Source organism: Diorhabda carinulata, chromosome 1, assembly GCF_026250575.1.
Source record: "Diorhabda carinulata isolate Delta chromosome 1, icDioCari1.1, whole genome shotgun sequence".
Classification (NCBI taxonomy): domain Eukaryota; kingdom Metazoa; phylum Arthropoda; class Insecta; order Coleoptera; family Chrysomelidae; genus Diorhabda; species Diorhabda carinulata.
Genome location: NC_079460.1, coordinates 38673693 through 38697064, shown reverse-complemented (window position 1 = coordinate 38697064; position 23372 = coordinate 38673693). Strand labels below are relative to the sequence as shown.

Sequence of the window (23372 nt, the reverse complement as noted above, 5' to 3'; positions counted from 1 at the left end):
TGAATCAAAACAAAAACGAAAATTGAATATCACAAGGGCTTTACAAAAGACCTTTGGGAGTATTTGGATTATTTGCACATGGAAATATGGAAAGAATGATGAAAAGAAAATAGTGGATAGTAAGGCATTCTCACATTACATAACGTGAAAATAAAATAGTCTTAAATAATATTTTCAAGGGCAAAAATAATGCCAACCAGCTTAAGAGTTCTAGAGCTCTTTGAAAAACAGATTAATTATAGAATATTTCTTGTATTAGTGTTTTCCTTTTAATGGAAAGCAGTAGACCCTTTATTATTTAACATGTATTTCTATTTGAGTTATTAAAAAAATTCTCAAAACTTGTTTCTTGTTTTTTCCTATTCCTCTAATTCACACTCTATCACCTCCACCATAGCTTCTTCTGTATTTTTTTCCTTGAAGTATACTTTTACTGACAGAAGTTATATATCAAAAATAGGATTCACTAGGCTAATCAACATTTTCTTATGGAAAATAAAATTTGCGTTTAAGTGGTCCAAATATTCACCACGGGCGAAGATCATTCGATCAAGTTTTTTGGTCTACATATTAATGGTGCCCTTCAATGGTCTGTACATGTCGAAAAATTATTCTCTGCTTGTTTTGCCATTAATATGCGTCCAAACAACTCGATTCTCGAACAGTTTCAGAAATTCACTACTCGTTGTTCGAATCGTGTCTTCACTATGGTTTGCCTTTCTGGGGGTGTAAAAAATACAAAATTTCAGCTCTTCCCGCTCTTTCTTTAAATCTGTTTGCTTGGTCCACAAACACTTTCACAACTTACTTAACAAACTCATCTCTGATTTGATAAAAAATCCATCATCTTCAATGCCAAAAAATTATTCAATCAGCTACCTTAAAGTAACGAATACATTTAATAAATTCCGGAGATTGACAAAGGCATTTCTGCTCGAAATAACTCATTACTCTGTAGCAGAATTCTACAATCTATAAAGAGACTGGCATAATTAAATATTCAGTATGGAGTAAGTTATTAATATTATATTATAATTAGGTCATATTGTTATATTATCTAATATAAAATTGTATCGCTTTGTCCATAAAATTGTAAAATTTTCTTAAGACAATAAAGTTTCTCCCTATCTCTGTCTAATAGAGTGGAGTTGCCCTACAAACCTATGTAATATCTGATAACCATACAGGAATAACGGCTGAGGTACTGTTAAAATTGAAAGTTCTTGAATAAAAACCACAATGAAATTAACCGTTTTGTTAGGTATTCGCAATAACATTTCCACTCAATATTTTCTTCAATGATTCACGCCGCAAATTTCGGTTCACTTATATTAAATATTAAAATATCGTGAAAACTTACTTCTAATGTTGAAGACTTTGCTTTTAAAGCTTGATAAAATGAAATTCAGACTTTTCCATAGAAATCTTCCGCATCTCGATGACTAGTTTTTATAAATATCTCTGTTGATTACCAAATGACTAAAAATATTCGCATTTCGATCTGTTTGGCGTGAAAAACGTAACAAACAAAATATTAACTAAGTTTAATATAATGTCCTGTCGACCAGCAATCTTTTTTGAATCTATGTCAACCGGAAAGTTACGAACATCGTCTTGGACGGTTTTCTTCGCACTTAAGTGAATTTTCTCCATCCTTTGAGTCCTGAATAAACATGAAATATTAAATTCTACTTTATGTCCCTTCTATAAAGCCGACAAATATTTCGTTTTGTCTGTTTTAGGTTGTTTCGCAACTTTCTTCAAGAACTCCAGGCTAGTTAGATATATAGTTTCCCCTTTCTAGTAAAAATAAATTGGAAAAAGTTGTGCTCCGTCGATATAAAATGACTTACTTTAGTAAATTGATTTGCTTTCCTGGCCAGAATGTCTTATTTTTCACAGTTGGAGGTCGAGTATTTTTATTCGATTCTCGTTCCATGGGTTTCGTCGGAAGTCTCCATGGGAATTCAGAAATAGATTGGGCGTCAAGTATTATATGCGATGAGGGCATCATTTTTATGAGCTTGTCGATACGATTATATCAAATGGTTTTCAAGTAATAGAATTTTTTTTTAAAGTTATCTAGTAGAAATATGATACGCATCGCTTTCTCTAATGAGTCCTATTATTAATAAGGTCGTATTAATTATTTTCCAGAACATTTTTCTGGAAGTATGTTAGGGATGGAAATTTTGTTGACCGCTAAAATCCCTATTTCTCACCGTGTTTTCAAATCGCAAACAACGACACAATGCAACGAATCTATGGGAAAAAATTATTGCAAACTGGATATATGTTTAATATTTGTGCTTTGTTTCACAAACTAAATTAGATAATCTGAGATAAACTCAACTTTTTGTATCACTTCACCTAATTTCTAATATTTTCAACTGGGGACTTTCATTAAATCGAAGTTTATATTATTAAAGAGAATATAAAAACGAAAAATATTCATGCGCGAGCGTATAAAATCCATGATGTGAATAAAATCTGATCTTAATCATGTTCAATAAATTGAATATTCCTGTGAATAAAATGAAATAAATGAATTAATATGGATTATCTTTAAACAATTCTGTTTGGACTATATTTTACGACTGATGTCGGAAAAACCGTCCATTTAGTTTTGATTTGTTTTCATTTCCATAGTTACTGACAAAATATTTCATGAACCTCGTTTATTAAATTCCATTGACGCGTTTCTATTTATTTTTTTACTGTGAAATGAAATTTCAGTGATGTGAATTTAACAACAGATCTTCCAAACAAAATCATTCCGAAAGAGTTCAATTTACACACCTTTTGCTAAATATTTTGAATTTTCAAAAATAACTCATGCAAATAATATGTTTTTACTATGGAAAAACACATAGTGAAAAACAAAAAAATGAGAATTTCCACATTGTTTTAATTTACAATTAGTAGTAGTATGCATTGGAAATTCCCTTTGTTGTCATGAACAATCTAATATAAAGAGCTAATTTATAAATGTTTTATTCAGATAAAAATCAATTTCTTCGGTCGATATGTTCATAATAAAACCAATTCTCCATCAAAACAACACAACCGCAAACACCAACAAATCCTTTCACAAGTCCTTATCTTAAAAGTTATATTTCCAGTGAATTAGCTTAGGCAACACTTCGATATCCACCAAAACCCATTACTTGTATTGGCCCCAAGTAGCAATTGAAAGTTCAATCTGATGACTGAAAATTATTCTTAAGATCGATTGAGCTACGAACATCAAGTTACTTTCCAACATTCCAACGTACAGTCAAGTTATTTGAGAGAAATTATGTCTTGTATGTATAACAAAGTCATGATTGCTTTTAGAACTAGGTTAATGGGAATTTTGATATTAGTGTATAACTGAAATTGATAATTTTCTGCTTACTGATATTAAATTAAAAAGTGCAGTAACTTCAGTTATGAATAATAAGGTTTAGTAATGTTAATTATATAAAATTAACTGTACCGAATATTTGTCGTTGATTGATATAACCATAACACATTCCTATGGAGTTTCCACAAATTAGTTGATGAAATGGTGAATTTTTCACATTAGTTCCAACCGTCACTTCTTCATTAAACCGGTGTCATTTGAACGGTATTTTTAATCTGGAAAAGAAGCGAAACTGTACGGCTTAATGTTTTGATAGTGTTGCTCAATATTCGATAAATGTATATTGTAATGGTGAAGCAGCCAATCACCTCTTCTCCAATGTTGTGGCAGTCTTTTTCCAGCCACGTCACGAAATCTTTCCAATACTTCAGCGTAGTATTCTTTAGTGATCCTGTGATCTCTCGCAAAGTACTCATGTTGGACAACGCCTCCATTAATCAAAAGTCAACTTTGCTCCGACTTATCGTAGTTTTTCAGATCTTGTCGAAGCTGTAAATTGTGATAGTGCGGAGTGCGCGAACTTTTTAATTACTGCCGATATTAAAACAATCCTAAAGCGTAAAGTGCTTAATGAATGGGAGAACGATATGGTTAACGTCTACACATAAACTTCGCGAAGTGAATGACTCAGTAAAACCATGGTCAATACTACCAAAAAATCGCGTCTAGGCCATACGCGACTGACGCATAGCTACTTATTTGATACGAAACCTGAACCAAAATGTAGCAACTGCAATTGCAAATTGACTATAAAACACATAATCGCAGAATGTCCATTTCTTAACTCAGAAAGATCATCATCAAATCCACCACTCGGAACAATACGTGAAGTTTTAGGACCTAAATACAATATTACTTACCTCAAAAATTACCTTAAACAGATCTCTATCATAAATTCAATTCAACAAATATTCATAGATAAAATACTTAACCTTTACTAAATCGCTAATAACCAGTATACGGTTGATGCGAAATTTGTAATAGAAAAATAAAAAAAAAGAAACTGTATCCACACTTCACAAATATCATTCAGAAATTTTAATGCAGAGATATGAAGAAGGGCTCGTTGCTTTTAGAAAAACACATCTATGCTTCGACGCAATTTGAAAAACTTTCATTTAAAAATAATTCAAAAAGGTCTAACAACGTAGGTATACCTGAAGTATATATTCAAGGTACAAAGCTCTTCATTATACTTCGAATATAGGCCAACATTCAGCATTTTCCTCTTCAATAATATTTCTTTGTATAGAGGAGATACTTCCAAATGTTGAAATAGCCCAACTAGTTCATAACAGATCATTACTCAGTTACGCTTTTATGTCTAATAAATTCACAACGATTGTAAATTGCAACTGATACAGAAGTTATAAATATTGCACCAGCGGTCTGCTAGGTATCTTTTGCGACTACTGTGAATTGCAATGGGATTACACTTGTTTACAAAATTGTAAATTGGGTAATAAAGCACTGTAACACTCTCATTCAAAAACTAATACCATAGAATAGACATATCACCTTACATGTATTTAATGGGAACAAAACATACTTTTCGAACAAAACCAAGTTCGTATTTAGATGTTTCAGAGTTATAAGTGTTTACTTGAAATACCATTGAATTACTCAAAAACTACTCTGATAAAGCTAACCTTCAAAAAGCAGGTAATATTTCAGTGAATAATTGCTTTAAAAGTTTTAGATGTCCTTACTGATGACCATCTTGGAAATCTGAAAACTCTTTTCTGTTGGCAACTTCAGTACCTACAATTTTTTCTTTATGACAAGTTTTCAAAATACAGCACGTTCTTATATGACCACCCCGTACATTAAAATGTTCTTCCTTTCTCATCAGCATTACTTGTTGTCCAAATTCCATTTTGGACTGAATTTTTTATCGATTTCCGTTGATGTCATGCCTTTCGTGTCACATTGTGATTCTTACCGAATTATCACTACCTTTTCCCCAGTCTTCACAAAATGCGAACACATTGGTACCTAATATGTCTCGTTATAAGAACATATTTTCGGTGATACTTGAACTAACTTCCGTATTTAGTGAAACCACTGCTCCATTCGTACAGACAGTGTAATTCCAGTCAGGAAGTGACGTGACTGGTGTTTTATTGCCGGGCAGCCGGCAGTCATTAACGGGGGCGCTGCTTCGAATCCGAAATCTCGAGAGTTGTTATTCAATTGCATTCAATTTTATATTTTCTCTTTCATTCTTTTGTTTGCCAAAGAAATTCCATATATCGCATGTGATTGATTTGAAAAATTGTTTTCACAGTTCCGTGCGAATTGTAAGGGCTCTATTAAATCGATTTTATTGTGAGATTGAAGAACTTTTATTTGTATTCATAATGTTAATGTAGATATACTTACAAATAAAATATGTATTACAAAAGTTTTGGTGATATTTTAAAACATTGGACAAATTTAATTGTAGTATTAAATATCGAATTGCCTCGCTACACTTTAGTCATTCTACAGCCAATCTGTGATCTGCTCAAATGCGTATAGGATTTTCACCAATACTATTTATACATACTGTTTACTGCTACACGTTACACGTGGCCAGACAGTGTAATTGTCAGTTTTGGAATAATAGTAGCAGTAAACAGTGTCCAGTATCAATAACACCAACAGTACCAGAATTATCGATTCTGGTCGAGCGGAATTATGCCGTTAGAATGGTAACAGGAAGAAGTGAGAGATAATCACATCCTTGTGGGATAAACAACTAAAGAGGGAGAGAGACTTGATCCCTTAGTTGCAAGGTAAAACGTCAATTTAATTAACTCCAGATTTTGTCGATTCTACCATATCAAAATAAAGATCACCAGATATTTCACAATAAGAAAAACTCAAAAATACTTTAAAAAGAAAAATATTGTATTTATTAATATCTACTTCAGACGTCAAAACTAATATCTACACCGATAAATCCTGAAGTACGAATATAAGAACGGAATTGTTTGCTTGCATTCGCATGTCATTGTCAAATTTATTCAACAATTCATGAATTATTAAATTCCAAAAACTGAAAATTTGGTAAGTAGTTTAAAACGCATGAGAAAAATTTGCTGCCAATTCACAAAATTATAATCACACAAGAATTTTGAAGACTGCTCAGCTTATTATACAAAATAATCAATAATGAAAAAGTTTTTTTAGTCACCTTATTGCCTTTTTCATAAAAAAACTACGAATGTGACATACTCAAAAAGCTTAGAATTTTGACTGAATAATGTAAACTTTTCCAATAGTGTTTTCATATTTTTGCCTAGTATATCTAAATATTTTTTTTATTATAGAACCACTTGGTCTGATAAATAATGTCATAAAAAATATTGAACGATTCCAAATATCTTCGTAGAAGATATTAACAAAATTATTGGAAAAAATCGAGTGTGAAAATATTATTAGGTTGAAATAAAACTGAATGTGTTACACTTTTGTCAACGGTCTGTAATTATCATTGGCTGAGTTTAATTCATCACATTAACATGGTGAAATTGCACGTTTTTAATTAACGAGCCAGCTTTAATTATTGAAAATTCAAAATCAACGTGTGTATGATGTTTTACGTCGGACAAATCAACACAAAAACGGGTAATAATAGTTTTATATTAATACGTGCAGCTATATTGATTTTGATGCAGTGAAAAATTTCGAAATGCTGAATTTGATTACCATAGCTACAGCCTCGAATTAGTTTCGCAAACACTGCAAGCGATTTCAGAATCAATTCAGTATATTGGAAACATCTCAAATATTTTCAATGGTGAATTGAAATATCCTATATTAATAGTAGGATAAACTTGTTATATCGCAAAGCTAATATGAAGAAGTACTGTAATAATATTCTTCATAACAGATTGTATCTTGTGGAGGGTCAAACCACATTCATCGCTACGTATTCACAATTTAGTACAAGGTTTTTGCAGTATCGACAATTGTTCTTCACTTCTTACATCCTGTACAGTCTTATCTTCCCATTCATTTTTCAGTTTTCCTTCTGATTAACCGTTGTCATTTTTCCATTCCTGTGGTGTGTCCATATCATGTAACCTTTTTGATTTGAATGTGTCCTCACCCTATATCCTTAATTTCAAAATTTTATTTCTTCCATTTAAGCTTCAATATTAAGTATGAACAGTAATGATCTATGATCTAATGTTTTGCACTATAGTATCGTCACATCTTAATATGAAATTCAATTCAAAAAGGTATAGACTGCTTTGTAGCGCGTGAAAATATTTAGATTACTGCAAATGATTACTCCTTGAATTGGCTTCTATCTCAAGACTTGTTTGAAAAATGTTAATTCTTTACGATATAAAATCCGAGAACGATTAGGAAAGTCTTTTATGCCTCCCCTAATTTTTCAAAAAAGTACACAAAGTAAACTTTCCTCGGCTCTGGGACGAAATATCTCATAGAATTGCGGCCCTTGGAGGGGCATCGCACTCATCAGGTTGCTGTTGCGATGATAACCGCTCGAATAAAAATTGAGTTATGAGATGAAGTCTTCTGTTGACAATTCCCAGTGGAAATAAGTTGTTTGTGCTAACTTCGCCAGTCTATTACCCGTTTCCAAGGTAACGACATTTGTCAATATCAATAAGTGCTCTCTGAGGGTCGCATACATTATAGGATTATGGAAACCACTCAGGAAAAGAGAAAGACAAGCGAGAACGGAAAGAGAAGTTTCTATTTTTAAATTATTGAATAATTAAATTGACTGCTAGTAAAACTTTTTTGATTAGAATGAATCTAAAAGAAGTTCAGTTTCAGCTGTAGGTTTTGACTTCATCAAGTGTAGTATTATAATAAAGTAAAATAATTAAATGAGATAGCAACATTCTAACGTGGATTTTCTGGATCATTTGGTATTAAATTACACATAATTATTCTTGATAAAAAAGAAAAGATACTCAATGAAACGAAATATTAAGAAGACCGGCAAGTATTGTCGGTTTTGCGCATGTCGATATATGATTGTCTTTCTTCAGCTCATCCTGACTTATTAATTTCTGTATAGTTGAAATTTATCTTTATTTGCAACTGAAAATTACTGAACTAGACAGAAGATCAATCAGCAGACTACAAGTAACAAGAAAGTGTCCATCTTTGCAACGCATCAGGTGGAAATAAACTCGAAAGCACTAAATCATCCGCCTTATAGTCCAGATTTATAAGTTCTCAAAGAAGTACTTGGAGATCAAACATCAAGTGGGAACATTCATGCGCAGAAATGCATAATGAAAGAAAGAGAATGTATAGAATAAATTCTGTAGAAATGGATCTATTTCTTGTAGAATAAATTTTGTTTATACAAAATGTTCGTTCATATTTTATTGACCGTCTATTTTAACTGAATAAATATCAAAGAAACTAATTAGAGGATGAAATACGATGTCGTTTAGTTACTGAAAAAATGATTATTTATAATAGCTCTCTCCTGGCATGTATTTTGATCACAGGAATTTATTTTACCTGTTCATCTAAGTGTGTTCTATACGATTCCAACAATGGATGAAACTATTGAACAAAAAATCTAGGCTGAATTTTACGTAGCAAATATAATCACGTCTACGGAAAATTTTAAATTGGTACGACCTGCAGTGAATCTACTATGAAAACACATTGTTAATTAAGATTTGTTTGAGAAGGTGTTGTTTGTATTTACTGCTTTCTATTAGATTTCCAGTTTGAAATGATGTTTCAACTGTACTGAACTTTCGATAGTTATCTCAAAAACTGAAATGAAACTTCTCGTCCTGATTACTTTGCAGCTCATGTGTATGGAGGTGAAGCTCTAAACATCGTGAAGCAGTTGCCAAAAACTACTCAATTTTTTTTGTATCACTAATAAATTGATACGAAATGATTATTCATACAATAAGTACCAACTGATAAGGATATAGAATAAACGATATTTTGATCAAAAATACGATAGAAAGTAGTTTAAATTACTGAATTTTCTTTTGATTCAAGTATATTATTGAGGGAGGGAGATACTTCTAACGAGATTCAATAAATTTATGGAAAAATGTGTGTTCAGTTTCCGTTAACATCTTCAAAAGTAGTGATATCTAATTACAATAATCCCTAGAAATCTAATTGTCATATTGAGAACTAGCATTGGTTGAAATATACATATTTATCGTTTTCTAATTGAAAAGCATAACTTTTAAGTAAATTTATGAAAAAGATTTGGTATTTCAAACTTACTTTCGCATTAACAATAATCCTTTTGTCCTACTTTATAGAAACCTACTCCATATACTACATGTATAGAATGGATAACAATGAATTTCCTTCCTTCGCAGTACTCGAAGATAACTTTATGTATAATTTTCACGAAAAGTTTTAAAGCAAACTTAACAAATTCCTCCAGAATTGTAGCAAATTGAGTAGACGGCTTGGAGCTGTGGGCCTGTCTGTCTATTTATACATATATTTAAGCCTCTCTCAACTGTCGCAGTATGATTTATGTTTCAATTAGATGGTTGAAAGTGTTTTTGTTTTAATGAAGCCAATTATTGCGTATTACCTATTTCAGTGGTTCATGTTTCCAAAAATCATAGGCGTAGTCATACGCTACTTTTATTATTTTTCAGTTATATATATTTTCTCGTCAAATTATGGCATTATTCTCATTCGGAGAATGATTAAAATAGGAACTCAAAGTATATTATTGCTACTATCTTAAAGCAAAATAATAAAATTTTCAACAAGTAAGAAAGGCCCTAGAATCTAGGGGTTAGATCGTGGTGATTAAGTCTTTTTTCAGCAGCTCAGTGTTTGGTTATTTGTAAAAATGTAACGAGAAGTCCTTTTGTCCGTAATTCTTTCCCAATGCTTTTATTTCTAGCTACAACTAGTACGGCAGGGGCGGCTAGTGCATAATAGCTGCAGGGGCGGGAGTGCATTAGCGCTGCAGTGCGGCACATCTCAAAAAAATTGCGAGCTAAAAAAATAATTATCACATCATTCACATAATAATAACCCGAACTAATATCTTCATAAATAACACATTACATCCGCCCACCTTAGGATCACGCTGTGGCAGTATTATTATTCATCTAACACACGAACATGTTCTGCGCGCTCTTTTTATAACCTACTATGACTCAAGTTATAGTAGCAGCAGCGGCGTACTTAACTGGGAAACTTCGCTGAATCAGACCAACGCAATGCGTAATTCGGTGGATAGTTTCCAAATGAATAACTTTTTTCACTACTATCTAGTTCTTTTAGGACGATTTGGATTGAATAACAATATACTATAATAGAGTGGGTATTCTTTGAATACCAAGAGACTATTTAAATATGCATACGAAGAAAACAGATAATTAAAAACGAAACAAAATATTGTTAAAAGAAAAACTGTTGTATGTATAGAAGAAACAAACTACACAAGAACATTAACTCAAGATATTCATGCTAAAACTAATAAAATGCATTTGGGATTGTAAGCAAAAAATTGCATCATGTTTTCTCTGCTTACTTCTGGTGGCGATGAAGTGTGAACGGAAATAGTCATGAATACTCCAAAAGCTGCATAATTGCATTAAATATGCGTTATTAGTATCAACCCATATTATTGCTCTTCTGTTAATTGGTTAAATATACAGAGGTATAATGTGACGAAAAATAGGTATATATTGTCACAAATTATTAATTTTATCGAATTTTGTGGGGCATTTGAATTAACTTTTAGCAGACACGATGAAAGCGATAATTTCGGTAATCGTGACATAGTTCTTAGATGTAACTCATAGTAAGTCCCAAAGCATATCTTAATTTAGTGAACAATCTCCTTGTATGTCTAATTTACTGGAAGCAAGACAGTAAGAAACATAAAAGCAGTGATAAATTCGATAATATTATCAAGATCAGCGGAAACTATTTTTTACAAAACAGATATTCTTCCAATAGCCCTCTACTGCTCTAACTATGGATACTATCGGAAAAGAAATGAAATAAACTGAAAATGTGGGAGAGGAAAATATTGAGGAGGAATTCAATACGATGAAGGGGTCTGAAGAAGAAGAACTAATGAAGAAATAAAAACCTGCACGATCAACGATCAATAATCCAGAAATAAGAGCACAAAGAGTTGGATGGATGGAACACGTCTCACGAATGAATAATAATATAATACCAAAGAAGTTATTAAGTGCACGTAAAGAGGGAAAGAGAAAAAAAAGAAGACTAAAGGAAAAATACATAAAAGAAGATAGATATGAGGAAGTTTGTTATAGATATATAGAATGAAAAGGAAGAGGACATGGTCAAATGGAGACATTTAGCAAAGGAGCTCAAGCTAACAATATAGAGAAAACTCTGAAGCCATGAACCGACGCGGTCTTTTTACACTCTTATATATAAAGATCTCGGTAAGGATGTGAAGTATTTTTCTTGTGTTGCAACCATTTCAACAAACCATCATTTCAGCATAGAAACCGACAAAATTAATGGAAATTTCACAAAGTAAATTTTCATGAAAACATTGCAGAGCACCTAAAATTTTCACCACGACCTACCACTGCAGTATGACAATGTTAGTTGGAATAAACAATAGACCATTTTAATAAATTTTACGAATGTTTTTGAAAACTCTTGTGAACAGCACTGGTTGTATTCGCAACGGATAAATGACTGCAAAAACTAAATTTGAAATATTTTCGTTCGGAAATTGAAGTCAGAAATAATATTAATCATGTTTTGATTCCACTAATCATCTCAGTTGATCCATGAATCAAATCTAATGTGAAAATTCCTATGAATTGTTGATTAAAAAGATAAATAAAAATTCTATTCTGATAAGCATTTATCATATTCCATGAAATCGAACCGCGGCATAGTTGTTTTAGTTGCCATTTTAAAAACTAATTGTAAAAATGTTTGAATATTTTCGTTAATTTTTGTGATGCAAAATAAACCACTGTCTCATTTGCTATTTCTGCAGTATCTCTTGGAGTTAGCTGCTGCTCCATGTCAGTTATTGGCGTTACTACTGGACATTTTATTATTGCCAAAGTATTATTTCAACCAAATAAAATATATATCTCATATTGAATTATTGGTTTTATTCAGGAACGACTTAGTTTTATTCAGGAATGACTTGGTTATGTTCAGGAATTACTTGGTTTTGTTCAGGAACGACAGCAACGCTGCTTTTATGAAATTTACTTAATTCTAATTGGATGGGAAGGTATATCGTTATGGATATGATCCGTTGTATTGTAAAAATAGTTCATGTTATATAAATATTGATTATTATTGTTAAACAAGACAATAATAAGCATTGCTCTTTGCATCATATCCAGGCATATTTATAAACAAAATAGTTGGTAAATACGAAAACTCTTAGCTTAGAGAACTAGCCTGGAAAATGAAAATTATTGTAATTCAAAGAAATCTCCTGATTCCTTTCTCATTTAAAAAATTTTAATTTCCAATTAACTTACTTTATCAGAAGAGATTCCACAATTTGAATAAGTTTGAATAAGAATTTTTACTTTGCTTACTTCTTGATTCAATGTTGTTTTTTACAGTACTAAGTACAACGGATTTGTAAAATTCAAATGTGCCAGTCAGAATATTAAATTGTTAGGTAACAGAAGGACGTGTGAAAAATTTTAGCTCAATCCTACCATCGGAAATATTCCAAATTACAATGTCAAATTTTGATCCCAATAAACAAAAAGGCACGATAATGAGCAAATAAAAATATGATAAAAATATATTTATTTGAAGAAAAATCTATTATAATAAGTTGCCCTAGATATTTGTTCAAAGGAATTGGATTATATTATATGTACATATTAATGTTCTTGAAGTTATGTAGCTATATCGCAAACTTCTCACACAAAATTGACAATCTTGACGAAAGACTCGAGTAGAAACTAATATTCTCGTATTCAGGAATGACAGTCTAAACCAAAATATGAGGTTATAGTAGATGAAGTTTGATAATGCAATTATAGGAAAAAATAGTATATATTCATAGTGAGAAGCAACAAACTTGATCAAACTTTGATTTATTTAAATAAAGTTCCTGCATATTCATATAAATGTAATTTGATATACATTTTAGGACCCTTTCTTCATATTTATTTGTCTCCCTAGAGACTTTCTTATTTTTAAATAACTACAGTGCTTGAAACTGGAGGCAGGCATCGTTTTTAATCTGCAAAGTACAAAAAAAACTTGGTACATTAGAGTGTTTTGGGGAAGGGCGTTACTTTCATGACGTTTGTCCTCGGCTTCCCCTACCTAAGGGATTTGAAGCGAGATTATCGAGAAAAGGTCTAAAGGACGGAAAGTTTTTTTTTCTCAGTTATTTTCAAAGCCGAGAACAATCATCAATCTTGCGGGTTGACATTATTTAGAAAATTGAGAAGCAGTTAAAAAGAAAAACACAACTAATGAGGCCCATTGAAAATCAATTTCAATAATGTTAATGTTACATTTACTTAACTAAATTTCACCAATAAATATTTTACGTGTGATTGAGAATTAAGAAAAGGATTAGAATTTCTAAAAACGAAAAGGAATAAACCATAACTAAAGATACTATAAATTCAAAGGGCGAAAAATTAGCGTTCAAAAAGATCAGGTAATAATTTATTTTCAATTGCTAAAAGTAATATTTTTGTCTTCTAATTTATCCTTTAGCAAATTGAATTTTACTTCTCGTCGGAATATTACACAGACTGCTAGAGGGAGAAATTTCAAAGCCATTCTCTTGAATTAGCTATATGCAAACAAATTTATCTATAAACTAATTTTCAATTGTTTCTCCTAACTAAATTTCGAATTCAATGCAATATGGTAGGTTTTCCACCAACTTCAGTTAGAGTTGAAAACTTTTGTTATTGGTATTTTGATTGATGTGATGGTTAGACTAAAAATTGATCAGAAAAACTTTTCCCAAAAAACAGTTTGGAGTTTATTGTCATGAACATAAGAATTCAGGCAATAGCAACAAGGAAAATTTCCACATTTAATTAAATTTATCTATAACCTCAAGTCTCCGGCTGAGAACTCTCCTTCAAGTAGTGGTATTCGCCCTTAATTAAATTATTGGAATCGGGTAAACAGCTGATATTAAATTGGAAGCTAACAACTTTTAAACTAAGTGAAATATGGAGAGAAATAACTAAGGGAGGAAGTATTAGATAGAAAAAATCTGAGTAAACAAGACCTGCTAAAAAATACATATTTCTAAAACATAACCAAACAAATGTATTAGCTATACAGCAGTTTTGTAAGCACAACACATGAAAATCAAAAAAAAATTTCGTTATCATTATAAGCACGAATTGAGCAGGGAAATTGAGAAATTTATTTCTTTTGCATTCGAAGCAGTGACGGATTAAGCTAGGGGCTTGGGGGGGCTATAGCCCCGGGCCCCAGATCCAAGAGGGCCCCATCATTTGGAAATCATTCTGTATTTTTTGTGTATGTGTTGATACCACAAATCTAACGTATTGATATTATTTCGAGAATTTTTCCGGGTTTTCGAATTCCGTCATTATTTTAGCCCCGGGCATTATAAATCTTAATCCGGCCTGATTCGAAGTAATTATGTGACATAAGTAACTATTGGGTCACAATAATTGATTGAGTTAATACAAAAATTATTAAATAATTCTGTTAAAACGAAAGTGAAGAGAAGTGGAGAAAGAAAAATAACGTTACAAAATAACGATTTTACAACGTGAGGCAACTCTACAATCACATAATTATTCACTAATAGAGCATTTATCCATAATTGCAGGTTTTGTTTGCATATGAATGCAGATATTTACGAGGGTGGTTTGACGGAGAAGTATCTTTTGAATAAAAAAGTAACTTTATTGTAAAAAAATATTTATTTGTAACATTTAGTTTCAAATATCTTCAAACCATCTAAAAATAATCTTGCGGGGCAATGGGCAGGCGTGAAGAATGAAACAAAACTCTTTTCTTCAACTAATATAGTCATTTGTTCTTGAGTTCAGCTTCAAAACGTGTCAGAACATTTTATCGTCCAGTTATGGTTTGTTCTTTTTCTAAGTAATCAATAAAGAGCACAAACTCAGAAACATGATCTTATTTGTCAAACAACCGGTTTCTAATTCCATGTGAGATGATTTGTTGTGACATATCGACGATAAATATTACGTAAAATATCCAAACATTCGTTTGAATTTATAATGCAGCGAGTTCCTGATTAACATCAAACAAAAGTAGCACCCACATTCCAAATAACTTTTTATGTATACAAGGACACAAGGTTTTCATTTCTCCTCCATTTCTGGAGGAATTACAATAAGGTCAGTTCTAATTAAAATTAAAAAACTACAGGAATTTTTTTCTCCAGACTTAACTAATAACATAAGCAGTTATGTTATCTTCCAGACTCATGTGAAATTTTGGAGATAAATTTATTTGGATACAAATTCTCTAATAGTGGGTATATCAGCCGTTGCAAGTCGTTCTTTTTTGATATTAGTTAGACAATGTAATGTACTTCACATAGTTTAATCGTATAGCAGAAATGCTCACATTTATGCCTATCTTTGAGTTACTTTTCATCTCTCCAAAGAGTGTTAAATATCGTCGATTTTAATCTTCGTATTTATTGGCTAAATTTTTCATCGGCAGTTTTTCATTTTTTCCAATTTTGTATAATTATTTTCATATGTTCTGCAATCAACCAAAAAGCTTTGAAGTGAATAAACGTTCCAGAATGCATAGTGCCAAATTGTATACGCGCGTTTTTTATGTTTCGGAGTTTTAATAAACCCCAATATTCGCATATTTAACATGCTTTCGCCACATTGATTAATATTGATCACGTTACTCGCACAATTTATTTGTTCGATGCTTTTGCGTGTACAAAATAGCGGTTTTTGTGTAAACCGCTTAAATGTATATACATTGAATTTATTTTCCAATAAATACTCCAGCGTGTTTACTTAGTTCTCATCAAAATCGCATATTTTGATGCAAACCAAAATTCATTTTACTCTAATAAAATGTAAATATTAAAAATCCCCAAATAGAACAATTACATACATTAACCGATACACTGAGCATTCCACGTGTAGCTAATCCATTATATGTAAATAATTAGTGGTTATTGATTAGAGCTTCTGAAATCAAATATAATTTTATTAAAACAGTGTTCCTCCCAATAGGTTTTCGTTGATTCCATCAAAATCAATTAGAGGATAGTAAATATAATATTGCAGTACTTTTTACTTTTTTATCTTTCCTTATTTCCTATGTTCAAATTATACAATTCTGCAATTATGAGGATGACTTTGTAATTCTAGAGAAGACATCAATATTTGAATCAAAATATTACATACTCTATTTTCACATATAAAATTAATTAATATTAGATATTGCCAAGTCATAATATTGGATATTTTTGAAAACGAAAATAATATGGTTCACGTATTAAAATCTATTTATAGTATTTATAAAAACTGTCAAAATGGCCATGTTATACAAAAAGTTTGCTAACTTAATTGGAATATAAATAAACTTCTTCATTAAAATGAGATGAAATTAGAATTGAGGAAAATAAAATATTCTCATTAAACTGTCTTCATTACTTCGTTGTAAATATCCCTGAAAAATTATCTAAAAAGAGAGGTTGTGTAAAATACTGGAACGGTAATTGAAAAATCTCTTTTTAGCCGAATTTTTCAAGGAAAAATTAGACGGTAGGCATGACTAGAAGAAAAATGGGGGGCACATCATTTTTCCCATGTTTTGAGACCTCCTGAACACGATTATGACGGTTTTTCGAATGTCTGTAGTTTATATATATATCTATATATCTGTTTAAGCTACAATTCTTATTTTCGTCTCTCGAGCAATTGCTATGGGTCCGATTTGGTTCAAAATGAGCATACATGGCTTTTTTGGCGGCGGATTGATGTTATTAGAGTTTGGTTGAAAACAAATGAATATTTCGAGGGGTCGCAGTACAAAAAAAGTGGTTTTTGACCTTTGCTCACCTCTGCAGGTCAAACGAAAAGCGACTGAAAAATGAAATTTCACGTGTAGGTTCAATTAGTTGCGAGATGATTTCCTGTCTAAGGTCGAAACTTTCCATCCCCACCCCTCTCCATTTTATGGTCATTTTTGTTATATTTTCTTATTTTTTGGCCAGAAAAAGTTTAACTAGAGGGTTCGAACTTGCCATGCAAGTAGGGGTGATGTTGAAGAATTGTCTTTCTCAAGTTCAAACAAAGTTTTCTTCTTCAGTTCTTCTAGCACAAAACGCCCGAAATCATTTTGATCGTTGTAATTGTTGAACTGGACCGCCTTCTATTTAATGAATAATACGAGTATGATCGTTGCTGGGGTGATTTTCGAAATTTCTTGTCATTATGACAATTTTTTCTTTGTTGTCAATTGGAATTGAACAAGAGGGTTCGAGACCACCGGGTCTATTAAAATTATGAATTTTCATTCGAGAGAGAGACTTACACTATATAATATATATTAGAGCTCAAAACTCACTACTGGAAGACAACAATTTGAAACTACTTTTAGATATCGCTATCCAAGTCACGATAACAATTAATGGTTCAGTTCATTTTATATAACTTCATTCCTATGGAACAAAATTATGTTGAGTATTATTTAATACCTTATTTGTAGATGGTGTATCATGAATATTTTTTTTTCTAATGTTCACAAGTTTTTTGAGACGTTAGTAAAAAATTCTTTGAGTACTAGGACCGGACTAAATACTGGATGTGGTAGGTATTCCATACCATCAACTTTCGACGTTTTGTATTACTTTAATTCATATTATATTCTACCAATGTTCTATTAACCAAAAATACATTAAATATCAATTCAATAGACCTCATTACTTTGATAAATGAATACAATCTAAATAAAACGTATTCATCCTATTATATCTATAAATAGTGAACAATATCATAAACCAATATTTTAAGAAAAGGTTATATTTATTACTTTTACCAAAATTATTTCGGCTATTTTCAATTATAATATTCTCAGATTGAAATTTTTTTATAGTCAAACATGAAAACTAAGTTCAACAAAAAAAAACTTGTGAAATGTGAAATATGTCGTCTCATTGTGGCGGACAGTCGAACAAATGGTCAAACATTTCTCTGTAATGAACAGACGAATTTGTGGCCGCACAACGCAGCATTCAATGCTTTTGTCATATTATATTGTGAATGTGCGGACCTATCGGCACCAGCGTCTATCTACCGGCACTAATTAAATTTGAGAGATGATGTGTTTTGATCAGGATTCTCTCTGTACAGCTTTTACTGGAACTTACTTTTGTTTCGTCTTTCCCTGAATTTATGTTATATCAAAAATATGTCAGAAAAATAAATATTGTTTAGTTTTTATAGAATGATTACGTTGAAAAGAACGCAATACTTAATATAATAATGTAACTCGAAGAATAGACATTAGAAAAGGGATAAATATCGAAACTATTCAATAGTTCATTCCTGAAATGTTATTAAAATTATTGGTATAGGAAAAGAATAAGGGTCCCACAAAATATTTGAGATTCCAATTTCTAATATGCATCCTACTTCTCTACAATGTTTCACATTCAAGGTAGAACATGTAAGAGAAGATGCCCAAATGATTATAAGAAAACTCGTGTCGAGTTTTGTAACGAAATCAATGCCATTCTTAAGATAGTTTCGCAACCAAGCGTTTCATTTCCCAAAATTTTCTCGATATATTTACTCCAGTGTTTCATAAATATTTGTCAGGCTTATGAAAGGGACATACATGCAAGGGTCTAAATTTAGATGTATTGTGTTACTGAAAACGTACTATTTTCAACACATATTTCTACATATTACAATTTATCGAATTGATCTAGAAGATTTCAAGATTAACCGATGATCCTTTCACATTTAGAGCTTGATTCTTAAGAAAAGATAAACTCAAAAAATTTAGTAATCATAATAAGGTCGACAGTAGCATACTCATAAAACTGATAGCGGACCTATTAATTATTTTATTATTTAAATTATTCATATACATTATGATAAATCACATATTCATTTATTATATTATTTTTAGATGTACTACGGTTGATAGTATTTTTTTTTCACAATCTAACAACTTATTGAGTATCTTTCTAAATTCATTTCATATTTTTCTGATCGGTTTTAATGGATAACAAAGTCTTTATTTTCTCAAATTTGAATTATACATAGTGATAAGATTTCATTATTTTTATATTTGGAAAATATGATGAAAAATCAATTTCTTAATCCTAAAGCTCAAGAAAAGTGGAAAAAGTAAACTATTTGGATGTACCACCACTGATGTTTATGTACTCCGCCACTTTGTGTCAGCAACAAAGAGAATTCGAAATCGCGCCATTCGGCAATGTACACTGAAATTTTCATTATCAGAACTCTCAATTGCGGTCCAAAATTTTTGAATAAATTTGAATCTATCACGAAAGTGCTCGTTTATTAAGCTTTCAATTGCTTACGAATGCTTCGAATTGTGGTTTTTTGTTTCTTTTTTAACTTTTAATCACCTCAATTTTATTCATTTTGTGTTCTTTCGTGTTGAGGTTGATTGGAGCGAATGCAAAGATTGAATACGAATTGTTTAATTGTATTTCAACCAATTGCTATCATGTCTCTACATTTGCACATATATAAATTAAACACTTAATACCTTCCCAAACTATTGTTTGTTGCACCAGTAAAAATTAATCTATCTCATTTCTTTTCTCACTTAACGTTTATTTAGGAAATATGACCTTACTTGGTCCAACAATAACCGGAATCCTAGTTTTAATTGCGAGTGGCATACCTACAAGTTTTGCTACTCAAATTTTGAGATATGGCAACACTGATTGTGATATATCAAATCTTTTTTGCCATCAGAAAGTCTGACATTTTTAATGGTAAACGAGTGCTATATTAGTGCTTACAGATACTTGAAACATCCCTCTTGGTCAAAAAATGGAATTAACAACAAGATTTTCTATAACTTTTGACGTGGATCAAACCAACAGCAGTGTGCCGATCAACTCTCTTCGACTTTTGGTGATGAAAATGTCATTCCATTTGAGCAACGTAGAACGTCCAATTCTGAATAATACACCAGGATTTGTTTGTCAGAAGTGTTCGAAAAAATCAGGAAAACCAATTGTAGAAGATGATTCATTTTCCACCACGACACCTCTCAATCATCAGCTCATGCAAAAACGTTTTTGAACTGTCAAAACACCAAACTGATGGGTCATCTGCCGTACAGTCTTTGTTTGACACTCAATGATTTCGTCTTATTCCCACAGATCAAAAATAAATTGCAAGGTCAACGTTTTTCTACACTGAAGAAACGGTTGATGGGTTCAAATCACATGTTTTGGAGATACCTCAATCGAAATGGAGAAAATGCTTGGTTAATTGGTTGAAAGAGTATTGATCTCAATGGAGAATATTTTGAAAAACCATAAAGCCATATTCAATTATAAATATTTGTTTTTAACTGTCCATCTCAAAACTTAAGTAGTAACCTTGTACTTATATATTAAAAAAAAATCAAAAATTCCTTCTATTTGTTACTCATTATCATTTAAAGACAAGAGAATATAAATTTCCTTATATTTCATTGAACCTAGACGTAATACGTTATTTCTGAAAACACTGAAATTACATCCAAATTTTACCTCAAGCTTCTAACAAAAAATATTTTGAGAGTGCATAGTATTTACTTTAACCTTTGATTACAGTTTCAACAACTACTACTGATGATAAGAAGTCTCTAACCACTTCGGAATTGGTGAAGGTGTCAACAAAACGAGCCAGGCCCAAACCGACATCGCCCAATAGACAGGGTCCACAACAATGTCAGGTAATGGACAATAAATTTGTCATGGAAAATATTGAAACTTAATATTAATATAATATTAATTTGTTGGTTATAGATTTGATTATGAACTTTGATAGTTATTTGTCATAGCTGTGTTTTCATAGAGCTTACAATAAGTACAGCAATAAGTAAAGTGTTTATTTAAAATAGTTAGAAGCACTTAAATAAGACAACAAGAGCTTGTGACAACTTCAAATTGTTTGAAAATACTATTTGAAATCAACTGCAATGAAAAATAAGTTCTTTATGTTAATCAGAAGAGAGAGCTACAAAGATTGGACAGAAGGGAAGCACCACTGTCCACGCCAAAGCGTACATGCAAAAGAGTTGGTGTTTGGTGGACTTTTTAAGAACCCATCACCAACTCTTAGTTGATGAAAGAACAAGTCGCGCTGATTAAACACGGAATAAAACCTACGCTAGTTGAGATGAGAGTTTCTCCAAGAACCTGCACATCCTCTAGATATTGCCACATTTGATTATCATTTGTTTTGAAACATTTTTGATAGAGAAGAGTCAATCAAAACTGCCTTTATCGATTTAGACTTACACAATATTGGAGAAATAAAATAAATGTTAGAAGGGTATATTTAAATGAAATTTATGAGGTCATACTTTTGATGTAAGATTCTTCAAATTTATTCTTGGATATAATAGGACGATGGCTGCTTCTATTGGCACAAAATATGGTGAATCTTTAAAATGTAAACCGTTAAAGCCCAAATATCCTGCCATAGATTTTATGACTTATTAACCATATTTACTCATTATATGAAAACATGAAAAATAAAATGATAAGCATTTCTGATCACCCAAAGACTTTTTTTGATAAGTAATTGGCTTATTTTGTAGGCCCAAAAAATGTATTGAAGAGAATACAAACATGTATTAGTATTCATTTCGTATTATTTATCAAAATGGTTCCATATTAAGAGTCAGAATGTCAAGAATGGGATGGAATAAAAAATATCAAATATCAATTTTCCTTTGTCCAGTGAATTTTACTCAATGTTGAAAAAAATGTCTGTGCGGCTTTTTTGCGTTTAGATAATAGTATATGGAATTGGAACGAGAATTTTCGTTTAGTGAAGTTTATTAAAGGAGAGATATACAAAACATTCTTTGTTTGCGTACAATATTCTTTCTAAGGTAAAACATACTTTAGAAGCATCCTCAGGACCGGGATCTACATTTTTTCCTTGCATCATATTAGAATCTAATAGCCTAGTATAGTTCACAAATATTTTTATTCGTGTATTTAAGAAGTTATTATTATATAATATAAGTAAATTCTACCAATCATCTTTATAATGGTCTCTAATAGAAGTTTTTGGACTAAATAAATAATAATAATGAAATAAGAGGTTCTTGTGGGATCCCATTAGTTACATAATGCATTTATTTCTAAGATTAGTTGGTAACTTGATTCAATAACTACTTGTCTACAAATCCACTTGACAGGTTTGGTTCGTGATGAGATGTCGGGTCATTCTAGTGATAGGTATAGAATATTTATTTTATTTATTTTGGAAATTTTTAATTTTAATTGCATTCATAATCATAGGGTTGCCAGATAAAGGAATTTAAAAATTGGACAACAAAAGAAATTGATGGTACCCTTTTGCAAAAATGGTCATAGTTGTAGAAAACCGCAAAAATTTAATTTAGCTTAGGACTATCCCAAAACTCTCTCTCTATTAGAGGTTATGTTAAATTGTAACTAAATATTTTCAAAATAATAGAGATGATCGTCTTTTTTCAAAATCTTTTCGCTTTAGAAAACCCTTGCTTTCATACAAATATCGCTTATGTCATCTAACTGCAGTCTGCAGCTTAGAACATGACATTAATTAAACTCCAAATAAGGGTGATATTTCTTCTCACGTAACCGCAAAATCTTGCACGAGCACTGGTCTTGGACTCTACACAAAACATTACTACTGACGTAACCCCTAATTTTCACAGAAATCGTAAGGTAGCTAAGCCTATGTTCTTTAACAAGAATAAGTGTATCTTCGATTTTTCCGGCTTTCGTGCCAAC

General features: G+C 31.3%; 1 protein-coding gene across 7 annotated transcripts in view; it reads left to right on the top strand.

Moving 5' to 3' along the window:
- LOC130898665 (mucin-5AC) overlaps nucleotides 1-23372 on the top strand; it is a 282905-nt gene that overhangs the window by 220546 nt on the left and 38987 nt on the right. For all 7 annotated transcript variants that reach the window (XM_057808129.1, XM_057808113.1, XM_057808139.1 and 4 more), the window contains one exon: nucleotides 21192-21313. In XM_057808129.1, coding sequence (XP_057664112.1) covers nucleotides 21192-21313 — 122 coding nt within the window. The remainder of the gene's footprint in view (nucleotides 1-21191; nucleotides 21314-23372) is intronic.